The sequence below is a fragment of the Camellia sinensis genome, chromosome 6, assembly GCF_055761805.1.
Source record: "Camellia sinensis isolate YWXY chromosome 6, ASM5576180v1, whole genome shotgun sequence".
Lineage (NCBI taxonomy): Eukaryota > Viridiplantae > Streptophyta > Magnoliopsida > Ericales > Theaceae > Camellia > Camellia sinensis.
In genome coordinates, this window is record NC_138966.1 from 161,745,915 (window position 1) to 161,772,020 (window position 26,106).

General features: G+C 41.9%; 2 protein-coding genes across 2 annotated transcripts; both read right to left on the reverse strand.

The window, feature by feature from the left end:
- Positions 1-3,474: 3,474 nt before the first annotated feature.
- On the reverse strand, positions 3,475-4,338 carry LOC145793759 (uncharacterized). The gene is made up of 2 exons (XM_082876631.1): positions 4,031-4,338; positions 3,475-3,703 (listed from the first exon to the last, which is right to left on the reverse strand). The coding sequence occupies exons 1-2, from the start codon at positions 4,336-4,338 to the stop codon at positions 3,475-3,477; spliced, it is 537 nt and encodes a 178-aa protein (XP_082732757.1).
- An 11,128-nt stretch (positions 4,339-15,466) lies between these two features.
- On the reverse strand, positions 15,467-16,336 carry LOC145793760 (uncharacterized). Its single transcript, XM_082876632.1, has one exon. It carries the CDS (start codon positions 16,334-16,336, stop codon positions 15,467-15,469), a length of 870 nt encoding a protein of 289 aa, XP_082732758.1.
- Positions 16,337-26,106: the final 9,770 nt, after the last annotated feature.

Consider the following 26,106-nt stretch of genomic DNA (forward strand, 5'->3'; position numbering starts at 1 on the left):
CTTCTTCAGACCCAGTAGAGCAGCCCTCTACTTCTACTCTAGCTCAAATAATCCCACCATCTCAGTGCCGTCGCCGACATCGAGCTCTACCAAACGCTCCTGCCGGTAGAACTCGCAACCGAAAAAATCGAGAATATGAGGAATTGGCCTACAATCTAGCCAACCCTCCCATCGCCTTTCCTGCGATCCAGTTTGGCACAAGAGTCACCGTTGCTGCAATTGCCAAAGACATGGGTCTCAGTAAAGCCATTGTGGAAGACCACCTGGCCGACTTGCCAGGAGTGGTTACAGTTCAATCTTCGTTTCCCTCACTATCCCAGTCCAAGCCCAAACCAAAAAGGGTGAAGAAGGCTAAGGCAAAAGCCTTTGTCACCAAATTTGACTCCGAAGACACCGTGTCGATCTCCAAGCTGGCCAAGATCGAGAAAAACCCAGTTGCTGCCAAGAAGAGGCCTACCAAGGCCGAGCCTTCCAATGAACCAAAATCCAAGAAGCCGAGGTCCGAAGGTTCAGTGGGACCAGGGATTTTTTGAGCCGACGAGCCTGGGCCCCTGCAATCATGGTTGGGGACCGACCAATGAAGGCTACCAATAGTGCCATTGACAGTATTGAAGTCGGAGCCGTGCTCTCTACAGCTGTTCTTCTGCCTACGGATCTAAATCGCATGGCTGAGATCAGTGAGTATGAAACTTTGGCTTTGATGGTGCAACACTCTGTTTTGGTAAGTCCTCAACACTTTTACTCTTTGGTTCTTTACTTTAAGTTCTCATACTTAGAAATTTTACTAACTTGTTTGTCCCTTTCCTTTTAGGCCATCCAACATGCTCACTACTTTGCAACGAAAGCTGAGGAGATGAAGAAGGAGTTGATAAAGAAAACCCAAGATGCTGCTGGCTTTCTTGCCTCCCTAAACAACGTTGAGGCCAAGATCAAGGTTTTGTTGGACCAGGCCAAAGCAGCCAAACTTGCGCAAAACTAGGCTGAGGCAGCTGAAGCTATGGTCGAGGTGCTAAAGGCGAGGCCAAAGAAGCTGAGGCAAAAATTTCGAAAGCCAAATCTAATCTCCAAGAGGCATTGGTGAGCAAGGCAGCTGACGAAAAGGCTTACGCTGAGGGCCAAGTCGACGTGCATAACGCCTATAAAGCCTAAGTCAACCAAGCCTGCAACTGAGGCTTTATCTCGGCTGGACAGCAGCCCTCAACAAACTCTCTGTCCCAATGGATTCTCTCCTCTGAGATATCCCCAACTTCAAGTGCCTTTTCCTCCAACTCCCAAAGGATCGGATGACGAGGCCGATGAGGAAGAGGCCGATTCTGATGAGGCTGACGGAGAGGAGGAGATTGCTCTTGGGGCCAAGTCTCCCACTTTAAATGAGCAAGTCCTAGACTTGACTCAAGATGATGAGGACGAGGTCTCCAAGAGTGCCTCTCAAAAGAAGACAACCTCTAAAGCCGAGGTCCAGACTGCCGAGAAGAGCCTTGATGAGACCCTTCCTGAGATCGATGCCGAGATTAAGGCTGAGAAGGCTACCGAGAAGACTACCCAACTGTTTACCGAGGCCGAAACACCTTCAACTGCCGAAGCATGACAATTTACTTAGAAATTTTCTTGCTTTGTACTTTTTTTTTCTACTTTTGAACAGTTGTAATAGTTTGTTTGTTGGGCCGAAGTGCCATCTCTATACTTGGACAAGTAATCTCTTATGCCAGGCCGATGTGCCTTTTTGTTTTTGAACAATTTCCTTTTTCTGAATGCAAGTTTGCTTTTTAACTAGGTGTTGAATGTTCTCTTCATGCATGCTTTATCTGTCTTTACTACTTTGTATGCTTCCATACTTAGAATAATATTGCAATTCTTCTAAATATACCTTAACTGTATAATCACTTCGGGTTGGAACACATCTAACATGTATCACCTCGGACTCATTTCATCTCGCGTGCATCCTTAATTGGTCACCTTGGACCAACTTACCTCAGATTTTCATCTTTTACTGTGATCTCGGCCAGAGGGTACTTTATAAAATTTCTTGAAAAACATTCCACAAGTATTGCTTCCTTACTTGTTCTTGCAGTCTTATACCAAGACTTCACTCTTCTAGCCCTTCTAGGCATGACAGCTTGGTTGGTGATCTCGAGTATCCCTTTATTTGGTTACATTAGCTGACTCCAACTTGTAAATTTTTCTAAAATTTCAACAAGTGTCAAACCTATTCCTCATTCCCGCTTCCTGCCCCCCAATGTGAACTGAAGTATCACTTATGTTCACATTAAGCATACATCTTTGACTTTTGTCAAAGTCTGAATCCAACAATTTTTGTCAAGGTTTTCTGCCTCGGTGTCTTTGTTAATCCGACCAGTTTTAAACTTAGTTCAACTTTACTGTAATGGCAAGTCTAAGTTTCTTATCATGTTTCATTTGGAAACATTGCCAACTTTATTCAACTCTATCATATGACAAGTGTGATTCAGCTCTGCCATATAATAAGTCTAAGTTACTCGTCATGTTTCATTCAGAAACATCGCCAACTTAGTTCAACTCTATCATATGGCAAGTATAATTCATCTCTACCATATGATAAGTTTAAGTTACTCGTCATGTTTCATTCGGAAATATTGTCAACTTAGTTCAACTCTATCATATGGAAAGTATAATTCAACCCTACCATATGAAAAGTCTAAGTTACTCGTCATGTTTCAATCGGAAACATTGTCAACTTAGTTCAACTCTATCATATGGCAAGTATAATTCAACTCTACCATATGATAAGTCTAAGTTACTCGTCAAGTTTCATTCAGAAACATCACAAACTTAGTTCAACTCTATCATATGGCAAGTATAATTCAACTCTACCATATGGTAAGTCTAAGTCACTCATCATATTTCAATTGGAAACATCATCATAAGACTGTTCAGTCCTATCGCACAATTTTCAACAATAAAATCAAAATCAAACTAGCACTTTATTAAAACTTCAGCTAATAAAATCATTACATAAATCTCAAAAAAAAAAAAAAAAAAAACTAATGATAGAAAAACTTCAGATTGCAAGTGTTCCAGGGTTATGACAGCTCTTTGCCATCAGTGTTTTCAAGTCGATATGCCCTATTGCCGGCAACTGAGATGATTCTACAAGGCCCTTCCTAGTTTGGGCCCAGTTTGCCTTCCCTAGGATCTTTCTTGTTGCCGACAACTTTCTTTAAGATGAGGTCCCCAACCTTGAACTCCCTTAGGTTGACCTTCTTGTTGTAAGCCCTAGCAAGCTGCTGTTGGTATGCCCCAACCAAATTGTTGCCCTCTCCATTCTCTCTTCCAGAAGATCCAGATCTCGAGCAAGGAATGCCTCATTGGTCCCATTGTCCACTCCCGGTGTTCTGATTCCAGGGATGCTGACTTCCAGTGGGATGATTACTTCAGTGCCATATGCGATGGCAAAAGAGACTCCCCAGCTGATCTTCTCAGTGTAGTCCGATATGCTCACAACACATTGGACAATTCCTTTACCCACTTTCCCTTGGCTATTTCCAACCTTTTCTTGATCCCATCTAGGATGGTTTTGTTGGATGCTTCTGTTTGACCATTACTCTGAGGGAAGCTGAGAGTAGAGTAATAATTCTGAATCTTGTACTTTGCATAGAAGCTCTTGATTAGCTTGCTATCAAATTGGGTGCCATTGTCTGCCACAATGGCTCTTGGAATCCCAAACCTGGTGATGATGTTTTTCGAGATGAAGTTCTTCACATCAATATCTCGAATCTTTGCAAGGGGTTCAGCCTCCGCCCACTTTGTGAAGTAGTCTGTTACCACAGGTAGGAACTTCCTCTGTCCAGTTGTCTGGGGTAATTTCCCAATAAGATCCATGCCCCACTGAGTAAACGGTCAAGAACTGGACACTGGGTTTAGATCTGCTACTGGCTGATGTATCAAAGGCACAAACCTTTGGCATTTCTCACACTTCTTGACATAGGCTTCAGCATCCTTCTACATGTATGGCCACTAGTATCCCTGGGATATGATTCTATGGGCAAGTGACCTGCCTCCTATATGGCTTCCACAAACTCCTTCATGGATCTCATATAAAAAGTCCTCTACTTGAGAGGGGTGCACACACCGCAGTAAAGGTCCAGTGAAGGATCTTCTGTAGAGATAGCCTTCTACTGATAAGCAGAACCTGCCCAACTTCAACCTAGTCTTGTGTGCCTCTTTTCGGTCATCTGGTAGCTTGCCATCCCTGCGGAACATTACTACTGCATCCATCCAGCTTAGACCCATTTCTATGCATATTGCTTTATACTCTGAGATGAGGGGTTCAATATTTGGGCCTGACAGGTAATCCACCATTATTGTTTTGACCTCCCCTGATTTCATTGCACTAGCCAGGTAAGCGTCGGCATGACTATTATCATCTCAGCTAACCTGTTGTAGCCGGCAATCTTGGAACAATGCTAGCAACCTGACAACCTCTTTGACATAGGCTATCATCTTCTTATCTCGGGCTGCATACTCGCATGTTGCTTGATTCACAATAAGTTGGGAGTCACAAAAGACTACCACATCATCAGCTTCCATTGTTGCGGCTAGCCTTAGTCCAGTAATCAGTGCCTCATACTCTGCTTCATTATTTGAGGCCTTGAATCCCAAACGGATTGATTGCTCTGTCATTCACCCTTCTAGTGATACAAAAAACCACTCCTGCCCCCCGCTCCTTGACGATTTAAACTTCCATCAACAAACAGGCGGAATGAATCACCGATATAAATGTTGCAGAGTTTTGGTTGCCCTATCTTCTTCTGTTTTACTGGTGTGGGATCTTTTGGCCCCAGTTGGGTTTCCTCTGGTTCCTTTGGATATCCTAAGCCACGGCTTACCGGAGCCCGACGTGGGATGGCACTAGGGGTGAACTTTGCCACAAAGTCGGCCAGAACCTGGCCCTTGATTGCTATTCTAGGTCTAAATTTCAAGTCATATTGCCTAGCACCACTACCGATTTGGCTACTTTGCATGTCAGATCTCCATGCTGCAACAGGGATTTCAGGGGATGCTTAGTTAGCACCACAATCTTGTGAGCCTAGAAGTAGTGATTTAGTTTTCTGGAAGCCATCACCAGGGCTAGTGTTAACTTTTCCAAGGACAGGTACCTGGTTTCTGCACTCGTTAAGGTTTTACTTATATAGTATACTGCCTTCTATTCTCCCTCTTCTTCTAGAATTACCACTGCACTTACTACATGATCTGAAACTGCCAAGTATAGGAACAGTTCTTCTCCAAGTATTGGATTTGACAAAATTGGAGCTGTTGTCAAGTACCTTTTCAAGTCGGCCAAGGCAACTTAGCATTCTTTTGTCCACAAAACGTTTGTGGCCTTTTTTAACAAACTAAAAAATGGCTTGCACTTATTAGAACTTTTGATAAACCTGTTCAAGGCTGCTACCTTGCCGGTCAAAATCTGGACCTGCTTGGCTGATGTCGAGCTCTTTAAGTCAAGGATGGCCATGATCTGATCTGGGCTTGCTTCAATGCCCCTTCTGGTGACCAAGTATCCCAAGAACTTACTAAACCCGACTCCAAATGCACATTTCGAAGCATTGAGTCGGAGTCGATATGCTTTTAGGATATCAAAAACTATTTTCAAGTCTGCCAAATGGTTCCCAGGTTCTTTGGTCTTCACAACCATGTCATCAATGTAAACCTATACCGTCTTCCCAATCTGATGCCTGAACATCTTAGTAACCAATCTCTGGTAGGTTGCTCCTGCATGTTTAAACCCGAAGGCATCATTCTGTAACAATAGAGTCCTTTCGGGGTGATGAATGACGTCTTCTCTTCATCCAAGGCATACATTGCTATCTGGTGGTAGCCTCTGTATGCGCCCAGGAAACTCATCCTCCCATGCCCTGAAGTGGCATTAACTAGTTGATCAATCTTGGGCAGTAGGAAACTGTCCTTGGGGCAAGCTTTATTCAGACTGGCGAAATCAACGCAAACCCTCCACTTTCCGTTCTTTTTTTTCACAACTACTATGTTGGACATCCAAGTAGGGTAGTTTACCTCCCGAATGGCCTGGGCTTCCAACAGCTTATCCACTTTCTCCTCAACTGCCTCCACATGTATCAATGTCGGCCTCCTTGCTCGCTGGATGACAGGTTTGGCCGACCTGTCCACATTCAACCTATGACAAGTGACCTCGGGGTCAATGCCAGGCATCTCATAGGGCGTCCAGGAAAACACTTCTATGTTTTCTTGTAGAAAAACTTCCAACTCCTTCTCCTCTTCCTCAGCTAAACCCGAGCTAAGAAGAAAAAAGCGTTCCTCATCACCTTTTTGGACCATAATTTTCTTTAATGCTTTATCACTCTTGTCGAATGGTTCTTTGCTGACATCATCAAGGACCTCCCTGTCTTCATCTTCAATTTCCACTATTTTTGCTTCTCGCACATTACAAGTGGATTTCATTGCTATCATGGAGCAATTCTTTGCTTGCACCTGATCCCCTCTGACTTTTTCAATTCCCTGTTCAGTTGGAAACCGTAACAATTGGTGCAACGTTGAAGTAATAGTCCTTATTGCATGCAACCATTGCCTATCCAAAATAACATTATAAGGGAAGGGGGTGTCAATTACTGTAAATTTTGTATTTACCTTCCTGGTGCCTTGCCTACACTTCCAAATTCATGGCTCCTAGTGGCCATGTCGGCGTCCCATTAAACCCGACCATGGTGCTGTCGGACTACTCCAGATCATCTAGGTGAAGGCTAAGCTCCTTGTAACATCAGACATACATGATGTCACAAGAGCTGCCTTGGTTGATTAGTATGCGCCTCACCTGGCATTCTTCAATTCCTAGAGTTACCACCAAGGCATCGTTGTGTGGATGTTGCACCAAATCCAGGTCTGCCTCAGAAAATGAAACCATTGGTCCCTGGTACTCATTTGTCCTGGGCTTCTTCTGCTGGACCTGATACACATGCTACAAATGCCTTACTCTCTAGATCTCTCGTCATACATCATTCTCATTGACCTTTGAATGAACCACATTGATCACCTGGGGTCCATCTGCTTACTGCGGCGGCGGCGGTGGAGGCAGTGTTGTCGGTGCCGGGAGAAACTTGGCATGTTCCTCCCCAGTCCTGACCTCATCCATTAGGTCTCTCAAGTGACCTTGTTTGGCCAAATCCTCCAAGTATGTTTTCAGGGCCCTACATCCTTGCGTCAAATACCCATCCTCATTGTGGTAAGCACAGTTCTTCCCAATGCTTCTTCCCATAAACTCACCGTGAACCTTCTCTGGCGTTCTGTAATACGGTTGGTTCCTGATCCTTTCCAGAACTTTGTAGATTGAAATCCTGAATACAGTGGTAACTGCCTGTGCAGCCCTCAACCCTATTTCTTTTCTATTAAAATCAGAATTACCTCAACCTTGCTTCGGCGAGCTGTTTCTCTTCTCCTGTTTCGGTGTCTTTGTTCCTTGTGTATCTTATTTTGCTTTGGCATACTTCGCAATCCGTGCCATGAGTTCGTCCATACTTTTTGGCAGAGTTTTTTTAAGTGACTGTCGTAGTGGGCATTCATTTTCCAGGCCATTTTTGAAAGATAAGACTACCAGTTCCTGGTTACATGTCGGTATTTGGTTGAACACCTCATAATTCCATTTTGCATAAGCCCTGAGGCTCTCACCCTCGCTAATTTTCAAAGCCAACAGGGAGTCTACCCTTAGTGGCTGCAACTTGTTCGTGACAAACCTGGCCACAAACATCTCGGCCAGGCCTTTCTAACTTTTCCTAATTCCTTTCGGTAACTTGTGAAACCAAGCTGATGCGATCTCTCCAAAAGATAAGGGGAACACCTTACACAGCAACTGTTCATTCTCGCTATACAAAGCTATTGAATTTAAATATAAGCCGACATAAAAGTTCGGATCAGACTTACCGTCATAAATCTGGAACCTCGGCATGTGGAATCGCTTCGGGGCTTCAAAAGTATCCAACTCTACTGAGAACGGTATTCTCGGTTTGACGGGTGATGTGACCTCTGTGTTGAGCCGCTTCCTCTAGAGCTAGTCTCTTAAATCTTTCTTCGTTCGACCTGGAGCTCAGCTATCAATGGATTTCATCCTTTTTGGCGCGCTACTTCCAGTGTCATTGCATGTCCTCTTGGATTTCCCTTCATTCACTTTGTCAAAACACAGGCCTTGGCCTTTTCCCTGGATATGCCGAGGATCTTTGACATAAGTTCCCTTCATACGAGGCGTCTTCTGTGTATCACCCCTTACTGACTCAATTCGCCCGATATCTCGTGATGGCTGATGTGAACGCTCTTTTTCCTTGCCATGCTGGGGGACTACTAGGATTGCTCTCTACTCTTCTTTCTGGGAATCAGTCTTTGCTACTGGCATCAACGTGTCCTGCAACGGGAATGGTGGTTGCATCACGTTGTTCTGCATCATAAAGTGGACCATTGACTGAAGGTTGGCCAATTTTTTCCCCATCTCTTTCATCTCCCCATCCTTTCTCAAGCATCTATTCTTTTATACCTAGAGGTCACTTTCATTGTAATACTCACCTCAGCTACCCTTTTTCAGGGCATTATCTTCTTTGCTGACGTCCTTTTAAGCCCGAACAACCTGTTACAAGAAGATGTGTTCTTTTACCTGGGGCCACTTTGATGATCAAATCAGTAAACAAATATCTCTCAGAGATAGCAAATTGTGCATAAACTCACAAAAAAGAACATAAAAAGTATACTTTAGACCCACGAGGATGCCTTACTTTTATAACCAGCAGTGACCTGATCCATTTAAAACCCTCACTTCAGCGGACTTAGGCTCAATGCTCATCCTGGACCCTCACCTAGATAGAGATAAGCTCTTCTTGAGCTTTATCTTTATCCAAAATGAGATCCTCCCCTATTCTAAGACTCTTGTCCATTATCTGGTTAACTTGGATTCCGGTATGTTCGCAGATAACCTCGGCCTAGCCGAGATCATCTCGGCAACATAACCAGGCCACGTGGCACCTCGGCTGATACTTCGGTACCACCTTAGCTACGTGCCGTCATTCACAAAATACTCTCCCACATAATTCATAAGATATTCATGAACCAAAAGACAAAGTGGATCCACTCACTTTATTATTGACTAATTAGAAATAATTTAAAATAATTGTAATTTTTATGGAAGTATAAGTTGATTTATGCCCAGTACAATTGAAGATTGTGAGACAACTCTCACACTCACTTTTTGAACTGTCGCCATTAAAACACAAATTTTTCATAATTAATTCCATGATTAATTTTTTTGAATTAATTACTCAAAAGTCCTATTTGTAAGGTTAATATTCCATTAAATCTCACTTTTTATTGTTTTTAATCTATAAGGTTCTACTTTTAATAGATTTTTATTTATACAATTGTTTTACCCTTATAAAAAAATGGTGGAAGGAATTGAAGCGTTAATTCATTGAGTGCTAAGGAAAATTATTAAGTGTTTCAAGTGTACCACATAACAATATTATCTACCAATCACTGAACATTATGTCTCATACCTCAACACAAAATTACGAGATCCACCCTCTCCATTAATCATAGCTTTTCTGGGCAACACATTATGAGCATGTCCCAATAATACTCAATAACTTCTCATAACTTATTACTTTTATTTTGTTGTTTCAAAATTTAAAATTTTCATAACTTTTATTATACATATTTATTTTTAATAAAAACTATATTTTTGAAATCTACACAATAAGATCTATTAAACAAAACCAATATTTAATATAGCATTTTACAAAAATAAAATATTATTTTTTTAACTATATGAAATTTAACAATTTCTCAGTTTGTGTCCAGTAAAACTGAGAATTTCTTAATTTTTTTCAGTTTTAAAACAGAGAACATTACCAATTTTTTTTTTAGTTTTATAATTGAAAATATTATCAGTTTTTTTCTAATTATAAAATTAAGAATATTATCAATTTTTTTTCAATTTTAAAACGAAATTTTATTTCAATTTTTGCACAGTAATATTCCATCATTATACTCCTTTCCAGACATAATTTTTTTAATTATTTTAGGATTTTTTCAATTTTTTTTTTCTTTCTTAGTTTAGTTTAGTTTGGCGTTGTCATGACGTTTTCCTTGTTGGAAGTTAAAATGATGAATTGATCCCTTATTTCTTTTTTCTTTTTTTTTTGTATTGTAAATGATATAGGGATGGAAATTTGAATTTGACCCGATAGGGACTTGCCCTCCGACCCCGATTAGAACGGTTTTTTCCAAAAAAATACCCCCGACGGGCAGGGGATGGTATTCAAAATTGAATCCCCGACAATTTTTGAGCTAGGGACTGCCACGACCCAAACCCGCTCCTATAGGTTTAGCGTCATAACCGGCCACTAATCCTTGGATTACTAAAGGCCTCAGAATTGAATAACATATAATCAGGGGTTGCAGAAGCTAATACAAAACATACATAGTCCGTAGAGCTGTGCAGAAATACATGGGAGAGATAATTTAAAACCTTGTTTATATATATACACATATGATGTCATAGACAACCATCCAACCATATCATTGTACACAATATAGAATAAGAGAACTGATCACAAAACAACAAAATTCTCAAGCTTATGTCATGGTTTACAAAACTTGACCGTTGAACACTTTCTAGAACCTCTTCGAGAGGCACGATGGTTGGCCGACAAAACACAAAACAGGGACTCCAAAACATCAACTCTGAGCCTGGTCACGCGCTTGGTCGCTTACATACATAATATAAATAGACAACCTCAATGAATAATATAAGAGTAAGATTTTAATGAATGATGTCCAGTTTCATATCATATCAATCAGAGAGATAAGCATAGTCATATCAAAAATTGAGTCTTGTTCTATTTCGTATTCGAATCATGAGTGGTACATCCATTAGCATTAACATATCTTGTTTGGTCAAGCATATCAAGTTTCATATTAGAACCTCTGGTACCGGTTAATACATGGCTGCGGTATTGTTTCCCCCGGGCGAGGGCCTAGGCCACGGTATTGTTTTCCCCAGACGAGGGCCTTATGACCATAAACCACAGTATTATGTCCCCTGGGCGAGGGCCTCTGCTAAGGATACCACAAATACATTTCAAAGATATGGATCATCATTCATGTAATCACAAAATAGCATTTGGTATCATTCACAAACAGTTCATATCATAACATAATGTTCAGAAAGTACTTTCATATCAAACATAACTTTACTAAGTTATTACTCACAGATTGTTCATAGATAGCTTGATAGCAACCAATGAATCAACAGCTTACGGTGCATGACCTACACAAATATAACAAATACACAACTGAACCATACACTCGGATCGTACTTAACTTATTTCATTTCGTTCTTAGTGTGTTTCTACATCTTATGGTCATTAATATGTCTTAACCATGACCTAGGAATGCCTAGAATGCAATGCGGATGCCAAAATATGCCGTTTAATACTTAGGCAAATTTGCTGAAAATAGGGTCCCCGTTCGAGCGCAACTTCCTTCGCTCGAGCGGAGGTTCAAAAAATGTGAGTCGTCACTCGAGCGCAAGTTCCTTCGCTTGAGTGGTCTTTAAACTCTCCAAAAGTACTGGTTATGTGATTTTTCCGCTCGACTCACGCTCAATGGTCGCTCGAGCGTAAGGCTGAGGTCCTCGCTAGAGCGCAACTCTTGTCGCTCGAGCGGTCTGCAAAACATGTGAACTTCTGTGAGCATGCATTTCACGGTCGGGCTAATTTTTGGTCACTTAAGCATAAGTGCAAGATCACAAAGTTGTCGCTCAAGCGTAGGTTTTGTCGCTCGACCGAAAAGACAGAATTTGAAGTTTACAGATTGCACTTCCAAGCTCAAACTTGAATTTAACCGCTTCAAAACTCATCTTTTGGGGTCAAAACTCAAGAAGATATTTATAAACTTGAAGAATATCATGACTTGAAGATCATTTCGCAAAATCATAGCCCAAAAGCATGTCAATTGTCCAAAATCAAACTTGATACTTTGAAACCACAACATGCATGCAATGGTATGAACTCCAACCTTCTAAAACATGATCAAATAAGGTGAATTGGTGGAAAACAAGATGAATTCTCAAAACTAAGATAGAATTGGTACATGCATGTGAGAATCCTAAACAATTAAACTCAAAATGCAAACAAAATGTGCATGCATGCATGAATCTTACTTAATACTCTCATCTAAGTTTAATTCTTGCATCTAAACTTTCAATTCTCTTGAATTCATGTTGTTTTTTTCACAATCCTATAGCTTAGAGGTTGGATTCATACCTAGGCTTCCCAATTTAGGCTCAAAAGGCTTGATTCAAGTTCAATCTTGTAATTCCTAGCAATTTCCCTAGGTTGAGCATAATTCTTCTCCAATTTGACTCTAATTAATTTATTCTAATTATTCGGTTCTGAATCGAATCTCAATTAAACCTACCATAAAATTATAAAAATTCCAACTAGCACGTAAACCAAGTCAATTTTGTGTTCGGATGCCGATAAGGCCTTCAATTCACAGAATAACACAGAAATACAGGCAGATATTCCTACCGCAAACAGATATAAATACAAGTATGCAACACATATGAAATTAATTCACAATTTTACCTTAATTACTTATTAGGAATTCTTAATCATGGTTTAATGGCTAATCATAGGCCGGGGTTGTTACAGTCTTCCCCTCTTAAAGAGTTTGGTCCTCCAAACTTGAATTACCTTCATTTTTGAAGAATACCGGATCCAAAGGAAACAATTCAGGGTATCTCATCATCATAGCTTCCTCCATTTCCCAAGTTACATAGGTCCCTCTGTGGTTTTGCCAATCAACTTTTACCAATGGTATTTCTTTGTTCCTTAATCTTTTGATTCGGTAGTTCACAATCTGAATTGGCCTTTTTTCATATGTGTAATCATCCTTCAAAAGCACATGTGTCGGCTCAATAACATGGTGCGAATCCCGTAAATAATCCTGAAAACATTGAGACATGGAAAACATTGTGCATATGTTCTATGACCGGCGGTAAGGCTACTCGATACGTCACTGGGTTGATTTTCTCAAGGATCTCATATGGCCCTATGAATCTCGGTGCTAGCTTACCCTTCGCTCCAAACCGCGTTTGCCCTTTCATAGGAGTCACTTTGATAAACACATGGTCCCCAACTTCATATTCCCTATCTTTTCTTCGGACGTCCGCATAATTCTTTTGGCGACTTTGTACAGTTTTCAATCTTTGTTGAATCAGTTTCACATTTTCCATTGTTTCTTCCACAAGTTCTGGTCCTAACAAAGGTCTGTTACCTACTTCGGCCCAACAGATGAGAGAACGACATTTTCTTCCATACAAAGCTTCATAAGGAGCCATACCGATACTCGAATGGTAACTATTGTTATACACAAACTCGGCCAATGGTAAGTAAGTCTCCCAATTACCTTGGAAATCTAGGGCACACATTCTGAGCATGTCTTCTAACGTCTGTATTGTTTTTTCTGATTGGTTATCTATCTGTGGATGTTAGGCACTGCTCAATCTTAACTCAGTTCCCAAAGCTTACTGTAGGCTCTGCCAGAATCTTAAGGTGAACTTAGGATCTCTGTCAGATACAATAGATACTGGCACACTATATAATCTCACAGTTTCATTCACATACATGTTAGCCAACTTATCCACATTATAAAAAGTTTTGATAGGTAAGAAATGTGCAGATTTAGTCAAACGATCAACAATGACCCCAATAGTGTCCATAACTCAAGAAGAGCAAGGCAATCCCACAATGAAGTCCATGGTGATATGCTCCCATTTCATTCTGGTATTAGTAACGGCTGTAGTAGTCCAGTGGGTCGTTGATGTTCAGTTTTACTTGTTGGCAATGCAGACATCTAGCCACATAGTCAGCAATACTCTTCTTCATTCCAAGCCACCAAAAATTCTGTTTTAAATCTTGGTAGATCTTCGTATTCCCCAGATGCATAGCAAATTTAGAGTTGTGAGCTTCGGTCATAACACGCTTTCTCAAGTCAGGAAAATCTGGTACACAAAGTCTATTATGAAATTTCAACACATTATTATCAAGCACAAATCCTGGCCTAGGGCTTGAGTCAATTTCATCCATAATATTTTTTAGAAATGAATCTTGCAGTTGTTTCTCCCTAATCTCTTCAATAATTGCAGACTGGGCTGAAATAGCAACTAAGACTCCACATTGTTCACGAACACAATTTCGATCTCATTCTTCTCCAAGTCACATAACATCTCCCTTTGACTGGTGAGCAAACATGACAAATTGCCAATGGATTTTCGTCTCAAGGCATCTGCAACGGTGTTTGGCTTCCCTAGATGATACAAAATCTGTAAGTCATAATCCTTTATTAATTCAAGCCATCGCCTCTGTCTCTTTATGTAAAGAAGTATTTGAGGCTTTTGTGGTCAGTATACATCTCACAAGTTTTACCATACAGATAATGATGCCAAATTTTCAAAGCAAAAACCACAGCTGCAAGTTCGGACAGTATACATCTCACAGGTTTTCGTAGGTCGGACAGTTCTTTTCATGTGGACGGAGCTGCCGAGAAGTATAAACAATCACCTTCTCATTTTGCATTAATACACACCCCAAACCTTTGTAGGAAACATCACTATAAATCTGAAATCTATCAGTATCATTAGGCAAGGTCAATATTGGTGCAGTTACTAACCTAGTCTTTGGTTCTTAAAAGGCCGACTCCCATTGATCAGCCCAATCAAATGGCACATTTTTTTGCATCAACTGTGTCAATGGCATAGCAAGTTTTGAAAAGTCTCTCACAAATATGCAGTAGTAACCTGCAAGCCCTAGAAAATTTTGGATTTTTGTCACATTGGTTGGTCTCGACCAGTCTACAATAGCCTCAATTTTTTGTGGGTCCACTGATATGTCGTCTTTGTTGATTACATGCCCTAGAAATGCCACACTGTCAAGCCAGAATTCACATTTGGAAAATTTTACATACAATTCCTTTTCTCTCAGAATCTGTAAGGCAGTTCTCAGATGATTCTCATGTTCCTCCTTGCTTTTCGAAAAAATTAATATGTCATCAATGAACACTACAATAAACTCATCAAGAAATTGGTTGAGAACCCTGTTCATTAGGTCCATATATGCTGCAGGTGCATTAGTTAACCCAAATGGCATTTCTAAAAATTCATAGTGTCCGTATCTAGTCTGGAAAGCGGTTTTCTTTATATCTTCTACTTTAACTTTTAGTTGATGATACCTGGATCTAAGATCTATCTTAGAGAACACTTGTCCTCCTAAAGTTGGTCAAACAGGTCATCTATTCGGGGTAATGGATATTTGTTCTTCACGATTACTTTGTTTAGTTCTCTATAATCGATACACAGTCTCAAGGACCCATCTTTCTTTTTAACAAACAAAACTGGAGCACCCCAAGGTGAAGTGCTTGGTCAAATAAACTTCTTTTCTAAAAATTCTTGAAGTTGGGCTTTTAATTCTTTTAGTTCAGAGGTTGACATTCGGTAAGGGGTCTTAGATATTGGTTGTGTTTCGGGTAAAATCCCAATAGTAAATTCAATTTCTCTATCAACTAAGTTTTCGGGAAAATTATTTGGAAATACATCAGGAAATTCATTCACTGTAGAGATGTTCTCTACAGTAGGACTATTAAAAGTCACAGTCAAAGCACAACACGTATAACCCTTGCATCCTTTCCTAAGCAGTTTAAGAGCTTTCATGGCGGAAATCAAGTATGGGGGAGGAACTACTCCATTCCCAACAAACACAAATTCAAGTAACCCAAGTGGAAGAAACACAACAGATTTATTCATATAGTCAATAGTTACACAGTACTTCGTCAACCAATCCATACCCAATATACAATCAAAATGTTCAAATCCCAAAGGCAATAAATCAACATACAATGTCACATCACCAATCACAATATCATATGCTGGATAAACATAAGCACATACCATAGAACCCTCAGATGGCGTAGATACAGATAACAAATAATTCAGAGGTTCTAGTGGTCTAGTTAGTTTCTGAGAAAAGGCATGCGACACAAATGAATGTGTAGAATCAGAATCTATCAACACATACGCATTTTGAGCACATATGAGAATTATACCTGACACCACAGACTCAGTGTTCTGTACATCCCCAGGCACCGGGGCGAACACTCTCCCTTGCCTTAACGTCTCATTTCTAGTGTTACTTCTAGCATTAGTTCTGGCATTTGACCTTGTTACAGAAGCAGATTCGACTGAACTTACTGTGGGGTGATGGGTATTCTTGACCCAAAGTGGATAATCCTTCATCATATGGCCAACTTTGCCACACCGATAACAGGCTCCGGATGCTCGGTAATACACTCATCTATGCTTCCTTCCACATTCAGGTCAGTTTAGAATAGACCCGCTACTCTGACTAGAGCTATTGGAGGATCCCATGTTTTGCATCATTGAAAATGTCTTTCCCTTCTTGAAATTGAATCCGAACCTTTTTCCTCTCCATTCGGTTATTGGGGCTTTAGCTTGTTTCTTTGCGGCTAGGGTGGCTTCTACCATTAATGCCTTGTCAAGAACTTCCACATATGTAGGCAATTTCAGGATGCCTACTCGATCAAATACGTCCAAATCTAATCCCACCTCAAATTTCTGAGCTTTCTTGTAGTCCATATCCACCATATGCGAAGCAAATCGAGCTAATTCTGTGAATTTAGCCTCATACTCGGCTACAAACATGTTGCCTTGCTTAAGTTCTTGGAATTCAAAAGACTTTCGGTCCTAGAAGTACTGAGGAAAATACTTGTTGTAGAAAATCTCGTTGAATTGAGTCTATGTCATGTTCTGATTATTAGTTTGGATTAATAACCACCATTTTCGGGCTTTATCTTTCAGGGTATAGGTGGCCAAAAGAACTTTTTGAGTCTCGGAGTAGGGAAACACCTCAAATAGTTTCTCCATTTCAAGCAACCATGTTTCAGCCTTTAATGGTTCAATCCTACCCAAGAACGTTGGCAGTTTCATCTTCATGAACTTCTGTGTTAAATTTATAATATCATTGTTGTCCGACTCTACTTGAATCGGAGGAGGTGGAGGTTGTTGTCTTTGCTGCTGTATCATTGCTTCTGTTAGGGCAGCTGTAGACACCCCATTTTTGACCGACCTTAAGACTCAGACGTCACCAATTGAGCGCTCGGTGATGACGTATATTGTGCTCGTTCTGAGGTTTCAGAGTCCCGGCTACCGGTTTGCGAACTAGGTCCTGTTTTCTCTATTTTCTCTTCCCGAAGGGAGGGAGAGGTCTCGTAGACCATCTCTCAGTGGCCGTAGGCTACGTTTCGTGGTCGTAGGCCATTTTTCCCGTTTAGAGACCAGTTTTCGATTTTCAGAGCCATCAGCCGTGTGCCTCGGTTCGGGACCGCTTAACTACCTCCGTTTGCTCCGATTTTTGGTACACACCTTGTTTCCTCTCTTTTGTGGGACACTGTGGCCCGAGAGACCACCTTCGTGGTCGCACGCCACTTCCGGTACCTAACAGCCTGTTTTCGGGGCCCCGAGCCACGTGTTTTGGCCCCCGAACCTTCGTTTTGCATCGGTTAGGGTTCATTTTTGGTATGGACCCTATTTTCATTGTTTGGAAGGTGGTACTATAGTGGGAGACCAGTAATTATTTTGGAAATCATTTTCTCTCTCCTCCAGCCATTTTTCTTGACAGAAAGCTGGTTTTCCTCACTTTTGAGCCATAATTTCTGGTCTCCTACACCACCATTGTGTTGTACTCATCTGGGAGGCCACCAATATGGGTAGGCCGACCAGCTTTTCTTCCTGACCCTTTTGAACCTTGCTAGAAAGGTGGTTTTTCTCACTCTTGGGCCACATTTTCTGGCCTCCCACCATACATCTGTATTCTACTCATCTGGGAGGCCACCTTTCTGGTATAGCCGACCAGCTTTGTACCTTGACCCTTTTGAACCCTGGTCGGCCGACCACTTGAACTGGTTGGCCAACCATCTCCTTTTTGTTCCTCCTGAGTGCAACACAGCTGTGCCAACTGTGAAGCATTTAACCCTTCCTCCGAGATTTCACCCTCTTGTTTGTCTTCTTAAGGAGGTTTTGATCCTTTTGCTTAGCTTCAAGGAGAAGCTTGACCCTTTCTTGAGGCTTCTCCAAGAAGCCTTGGCCCTCTTCCTCTATGAAACAAACCCTCCTCCCCATTTGCAAGGGTTATAAAATTTAGCCAAGGCATATACATACTCTCCTCCATATCTCTCTCATCCAAGCTCAAATATTCCATTGTTCTTGGCCATTACACCACACCTCCTAGCACAACACCCCCACCATCCATCGAAACACCTTGGAGCTGTTTTTCAGAGGTTGAAGGCTCACCTTCTTGGTCCAGAACTTGCTGCATTGCTGTGCTACAAGGGTAAGTCATCATTTTCCCCATTTTTGCATTATTTTGCTTCATAACTTAGCCCTATTTACAAGCATTTCTGGGTTTCGTCTTAAACTGAAAAGTGTCTTATTTTGAGCTCCTCTTGAAGTTTGTTTAAGGATACTTTTCTGTTTGAGGTCATCTACCCTTATTTTGATCTCCTTTTGAAGTTTGCATATAAATTGCTAAGATACGGGAGAAGAAAACAAGAGATTTTAATCAAGTTAAATGTATCAAGAGTGAGGATTCTAAGGTATTGGTGAGGGATGGAGGGATTAAGGAAAGATGGAAGAACTATTTTGAGAAATTATTAAATGAGTCCCGGCTACGAGCCTTGCATCCGGACTTCGGGGCTCTTTTGTGCTTTACCTCGGTTTGCGAACTAGGTCCTGTTTTCTCTGTTTCCTCTTCCCGAAGGGAGGGAGAGGTCTCGTAGACCATCTCTCAGTGGCCGTTGGCTACGTTTCGTGGTCATAGGCCATTTTTCCCGTTTAGAGATCAGTTTTCGATTTTCAGAGCCATCGGCCGTGTGCCTCGGTTCGGGACCGCTTAACTACCTCCGTTTGCTCTGATTTTTGGTACACACCTTCTTTCCTCTCTTTTGAGGGACACTGTGGCCCGAGAGACCACCTTCGTGGTCGCACACCACTTCCAGTACCTAACAGCCTGTTTTTAGGGCCCCTGGCCGCGTGTTTTGGCCCCCGAACCTTCGTTTTGCATCGGTTAGGGTTCATTTTTGGTATGGACCCTATTTTCATTGTTTGGAAGGTGGTACTATAGTGGGAGACCAGTAATTCTTTTGGAAATCATTTTCTCTCTCCTCCAGTCGATTTTCTTGACAGAAAGTTGGTTTTCCTCACTTTTGGGCCATAATTTCTGGTCTCCCACACCACCATTGTGTTGTACTCATTTGGGAGGCCACCAATATGGGTATGCCGACCAGCTTTTCTTCCTGACCCTTTTGAACCTTGCTAGAAAGCTGGTTTTTCTCACTCTTGGGCCACATTTTCCGGCCTCCCACCATACAGCTGTATTCTACTCATCTGGGAGGCCACCTTTCTGGTATAGCCGACCAGCTTTGTACCTTGAACCTTTTGAACCCTGGTCGGTCGACCACTTGAATTGGTTGGCCAACCATCTCTTTTTTGGTCGTCCTGAGTGTAACACAGCTGTGCCAACTATGAAGCATTTGACCCTTCCTCTGAGATTTCACCCTCTTGTTTGTCTTCTTAAGGAGGTTTTGATCCTTTTGCTTAGCTTCAAGGAGAAACTTGACCCTTTTGGTTAAGCTTCTTTGAAAAGCTTTGACCTTTTCTTGAGGCTTCTCCAAGAAGCCTTGGCCCTCTTCCTCTATAAAACAAACCCTCGTCTCCATTTGCAAGGCTTATAAAATTTAGCCAAGGCATATACATACTCTCCTCCATATCTCTCTCATCCAAGCTCAAATATTCCATTGTTCTTGGCCATTACACCACACCTCCTAGCACAACACCCCCACCATCCATCGAAACACCTTGGAGCTGTTTTTCAGGGGTTGAAGGCTCACCTTCTTGGTCCAGAACTTGCTGCATTGCTGTGCTACAAGGGTAAGTCATCATTTTCCCCATTTTTGCATTATTTTCCTTCATAACTTAGCCCTATTTACAAGCATTTCTGGGTTTCGTCTTAAACTGAAAAGTGTCTTATTTTGAGCTCCTCTTGAAGTTTGTTTAAGGATACTTTTCTGTTTGAGGTCATCTACCCTTATTTTGAGCTCCTCTTGAAGTTTATATATAAATTGCTAAGATACAGGAGAAGAAAACGAGAGATTTTAATCAAGTTAAATGTATCAAGAGTGAGGATTCTAAGGTATTGGTGAGGGATGGAGAGATTAAGGAAAGAAGGAAGAACTATTTTGAGAAATTATTAAATGAGTCCCGACTACGAACCTTGCCTCCGGACTTCGGGGCTCTTTTGTGCTTTGCCTCAGTTTGCGAACTAGGTCCTGTTTTCTCTGTTTTCTCTTCTCAAAGGGAGGGAGAGGTCTCGTAGACCATCTCTCAGTGGCCGTAGGCTACGTTTCGTGGTCGTAGGCCATTTTTCCCGTTTAGAGATCAGTTTTCGATTTTCAGAGCCATCGGCCGTGTGCCTCGGTTCGGGACCGCTTAATTACCTCTGTTTGCTTTGATTTTTGGTACACACCTTGTTTCCTCTCTTTTGAGGGGCACTGTCACCCGAGAGACCACCTTCGTGGTCGCACGCCACTTCCGGTACCTAACAGCCTGTTTTCGGGGCCCCAGGCCGCGTGTTTTGGCCCCCGAACCTTCGTTTTGCATCGGTTAGGGTTCATTTTTGGTATGGACCCTATTTTCATTGTTTGGAAGGTGGTACTATAGTGGGAGACCAGCAATTCTTTTGGAAATCATTTTCTCTCTCCTCCAACCGGTTTTCTTGACAGAAAGATGGTTTTCCCCACTTTTGGGCCATAATTTCTGGTCTCCCACACCACCATTGTGTTGTACTCATCTAGGAGGCCACCAATATGGGTAGGCCGACTAGCTTTTCTTCCTGACCCTTTTGAACCTTGCTAGAAAGCTGGTTTTTCTCACTCTTGGGCCATATTTTCTGGTCTCCCACCATACAGCTGTATTCAACTCATCTGGGAGGCCACCTTTCTGTTATAGCCGACTAGCTTTGTACCTTGACCCTTTTGAACCCTGGTCGGCCGACCACTTGAACTGGTTGGCCAACCATCTCTTTTTTGGTCCTCCTGAGTGCAACACAGCTATGCCAACTGTGAAGCATTTGACCCTTCCTCCGAGATTTCACCCTATTGTTTGTCTTCTTAAGGAGGTTTTGATCCTTTTGCTTAGCTTCAAGAAGAACCTTGACCCTTTTTTCAAGCTTCTTGAGGAAGCTTGACCCCTTTGGTCTAGCTTCCTCAAGAAGCTCGACCCTTGCTTGAGGCTTCCTTGGCCCTCTTCCTCTATAAAAAAAACCCTCCTCTCCATTTGCAAAGGTTAGAAAATTTAGCCAAGGCATATACATACTCTTCTCCATATCTCTCTCATCTAAGCTCAAATATTCCATTGTTCTTAGCCATTACACCACACCTCCTAGCACAACACCCCCACCATCCATCCAAGCACCCTGGAGCTGTTTTTCAGAGGTTGAAGGCTCACCTTCTTGGTCCAGAACTTGCTGCATTGCTGTGCTACAAGGGTAAATCATCATTTCCTACATTTTTGCATTATTTTGCTTCATAACTTAGGCCTATTTGCAAGCATTTTTGGGTTTCATCTTAAACTGAAAAGTGTCTTATTTTGAGCTCCTCTTGAAGTTTGTTTAAGGATACTTTTCTATTTGAGGTCATTTACCTCCTTTTATGCTCCATCCCTCTTTGTAGGCTTATTTTGCTTCCTATGTTAGCCTTGCTTGCAAGCATTTTCGAGATTTGTCATAAACTAAAAAGAGTCTTATTTTGAGCTTCTCTTGAAGTTTTATAAGGGAATTTTTCTGTTGGGGGTCATCTACCCCCTTGTATGCTTGTTTGCATCTTGTTTTGAGCCTTGCATCTAGGCCTTTGTTGCATGCTTTGTTTAGCCTTCTAGCCACTGAAATCCAGTTGATTTTCAGTGGCTGTCACACTATTTTGAGAGCCAAAATTAGAGGGGGGTGACCCTCTCTCTCCTTGTCTTGTTTGTTGGCCCTTTTGGCCTTCCAAAGGACCCCCATTTTGCATGCTTTGAAGTCTTATTTTAGGCCATTATTTGTGAGTTTTTAGGTCAGCCTTAACTCTTTTCGGAGCCCCTTTGGCCATATTTTGTGTCTATCATGCATGTGTGGAGCAATCCTCCTCAAGGCCTTTCAAAGGGACCTTTCATTGTATGCTTCATTGACCCATTTCAGGGCATTTTTGGTGAGTTTTAGGACCCACATAACTGATTTCCAGAAGTGGCTTTTCCATGTTGCATGTCTATCTTGTATGTGTTGAACAACCCTCTTATTGGCCTCTCAATGGAGCACCTCATTCTAGCATGTGTTGACTGAGTTTACATGGGTTTTTGGGGTTTATTTGACATGCCATGTTTCTGTTTTTAGCTGGTTTGGTGACCTCTCTTGTGCTTCATATACATGTAGTGAAAACCATGCTTACTAGCCTATGTTGCATGTTGTTTTGGCCCTTCATGTTAGCACTTTTTGGCCATGCCTTAAACTGATCTTAGGCATATTTTGGACTGCTTTTGCTCTATTTTTGGGTCTCATGGTCGAATGGTGTTTGTTTTGCATGCTTGTGGTTCAATACACTTGCTTAGCTTTGAGTTTCGGGGTCCAATACATGCATATACTGAGGTATTTCCTTGTTTTGGGGCCATTATACATTATATTTCAGAGCTTGTTTGAATGCCATATTGTCATGTTTTATACTCTTTAAATGTGTTTGAGAGTCGGGCTTGTATGCCTCATTTACCGACCATTGAATGAGCTCCATTTTGTTGCATTCCGAGCCATCATTTTAGGCCATTTCCCCACTGTTTCAGACCTACCTAGGGTTTGTTTGGGGTTGGTTTTGCCATTAGTGCATTGCTTTGGGTACCTCTAGTGTAACGCACTTCACTAGTTTCGATACCTGGGCCCCCTAGCTTGCATTGTGTGCCATGTTTGCATGTTCCGGGACCATTTTGTATCATGTTTCAGAGCTGGAATTTGTGTATTTGTATGCCATATTGCATCCTTTTCCATGCTTTGGTAGAGTGGCATTTGATGCCTTAGGATCAATCCCTTGCATCGTGCATGTTTGTATGTGTTTTGGTTGTCTCATTTCCATCATATGGCCACTGATGTGAGTATGGCTGAGGTCCACTCATGTTGGTGTAAGTCCATCGTGCATTGTGTATGCCATTTCAGTCCATAGCATTGCGTATGTTAGGTTGTATGTTAGAGCATTGTGTATGCCATGTTACATCACGTGCATTGTGGAGTCTAGGCCTTGTTGTGTATATATGTGCATTCATTTCACATCGAGTCGTGCAATTCGACTCCTCGGCCATTTTGCATCGAGATACGTGATTGGTGGCACAAGGATCGAGGTGTGCATACATATGTGAAAATACTTTGCCATGCCGCTTTCTTGTTCTCTGTTGCAGCAAATCAGAAATCAGCAACTTTCTAAAGCCTTGCACAGCATTCCGGGGTTAATTGCAAACAAAGGCGAATCGGGGCATCGCAATGGATTTATGCGCAAGGCAACTCGAACTTGCATCTTTCATCATTCGGAATAGAGCTGAGGCGGTCTATGAATTTGCATGCTAGTTTATTCACTTTACTAGTTAATTTGTTAATTAAATAGGGTTTTGTAATATTTAATCATTCATTCGGACTGTAATTATTTATTCGGACTGTATTATTTATTCGGACCCTCCGAGCGAGGGCACAATTATAATAAGTGTGCGTATGTGTGATGTATGTCTTCCAACCCCACGTCTTTCTCCCTTTTATTTACCAGCTTATGATGGTTAGATTAGAGCATGTTTCAATTAGCATACTTATGTTTGCATCATTCATCTGTATTGCATGCACCAGGCTCGGCGCATCATACTAACTGCATTGTACTTCAATTCCGAGATTGAATACTTGTTAGTTGTAGCATTTCACATGCCATCTTTAGAATAGCCGAGCCTATTAAAGTTGCATTCATGCATGTGTTGCATTAGGCATTTCAGCATTGTTAGGATCATGCACGGATTTTTAACATAGCTTCTGTTTTGGCTTGGAGTACTTGATAAGTGTTTATGCTTTAGCATCCTTGCATGTGTGTGAGTGATTGCCATGATAGCATGCTTACCATGAGGCTATGTGCTTATGTGGTATAACTGCCTGAATGCCTGTGGGCGAAGGTTGGATTATCTGAATTGCAATAATGCATTGACTGTGAGTTTTAAGCCCACTAGATAGTGGCAAAACCATGTTTTCTAAAGACCACCCGAGAGTGGCAAATCCACGTCTTAGCCTACTTGCGGGTAGCACCATCAAATCATTTTCAAAATAAACAAACATGAGATGTGTTATTCCAATTCAGGCAATCCAGTCTATACTTGTATGCTATGCGCATCACGTAGTAAATCTAGGCTAATAACCGGAATAAGAACACATAATGTTTTCAAAACTCGATATCATGGTTAGTAGAGACCGATCTTTGATCGGGCGAGCGAGGGTGCTCACGAAGTGACCTTCCCCAATTGTACCCAAGTTCCCGAGATGAGGCAACTTTGGTGATGACGGACACGTGGCCTTAGGCAAACGAGTCAGGGTTTCTTAAATTTTCCAAAATAAAATATTTAGGTGGCGACTCTGTATCTGGCAAAGCAGTCCATGTTTCGCACTTCTGTCAAAAAAATCTATTTTCAAAAAACGATTTGCCGGACTTGGACTCTTTAATGATTCATCGGTTTTGCATTGCACTCTGCGAGATTAGATACAGGACCGTGACATTTGAGTCCTGAACTGTAGTGAACCTAAATGAACGAAACGAGATTTCCCTCCCGGGATGTTCGGGGACGTCTATAGTTTCTGGCGACTCTGCTGGGGATTTAGAGAACTTGACTCGAACTCGTGATATCTAGTTTTGACTACACTTGTGTGTTTCTTTGCATTGCTTTTGCATCGGTGCACCTAGGACACCGTGTTTGCCGAAGGCTCGCTTCGAGAAGCGTGCCATAAGGCTGACCGGTTGCGGGCTCTGCCACGACGGGAACACAAACCCTGGTTTTACCGGGGCACCCTCTTTGACCATTCGACCTAGTGCATATTCGGATCCATAGTGACCATTCCAAGCTAGGACAGGTTGCTTACCCGATATAGGTTGTTTGAAACCGCTGCGTGCGTAGTGAAACCCTAGCTCCTGACAAAATAGGACAAGGAAACCCTACCCCAACATAGGGGTGTTTTGGCTCTCACTTGCTTGTTATGTGCTTTTAGAGTGCGTCTCTACAGGAATCCATGTATCAGTTTGCAAGTTTGGGCATCAGGCCTGCGGGCACCAGTTCAGTGTTTTGGGAATCAGTTATCTGCGGGTATCAGATTCAGTTTTGAGGACAGTGATTTGGGGATAATGATCAGTGTTTGAGAACAGTATTTGCAGCTTATCGACTGTGTGTTGTGATACCCAACTGTGTGTTGTGTGTTTATTTTAAGCCGTTATGCTGTCCGTTTGTTTGGTTATTTATTTCCTTATTATTGCTTTATTTTATCTTTTTGCTAGGTAGTTTAGCACAATTGCTTCAGACCAAGCAGATATTCCCCAAGCACTCTGGACAAGAGGTCGCCGACTCAATCGATCTGAGGATCTGGTTGACGGACAACCAGTGTTCCACTCTCTACCCCCGGTTATCAGATGGAGGCCGAGAAAACGCAGTGTGTCTGAGCAGAGGTTGCCAGAGCAGTGGTCTACCCCATCAGTGGACAGTCAGGCTGAGGTCTCAATTGTTGCCATAGAGATAGATATACCAGTCAGTCAAATGGATCAGCAGAACACGTCAGGGATGGAGGCAATGATGCGTCAACTCCAAGAGAGCATGAAAGCCATGCAAGAGGACGCCGTCCGCCAAGCAGAACTTGCCAAGCAGCAGGCTGCGATCATGGCCCAGCAGGCCGAGCTAATCACCAGGTT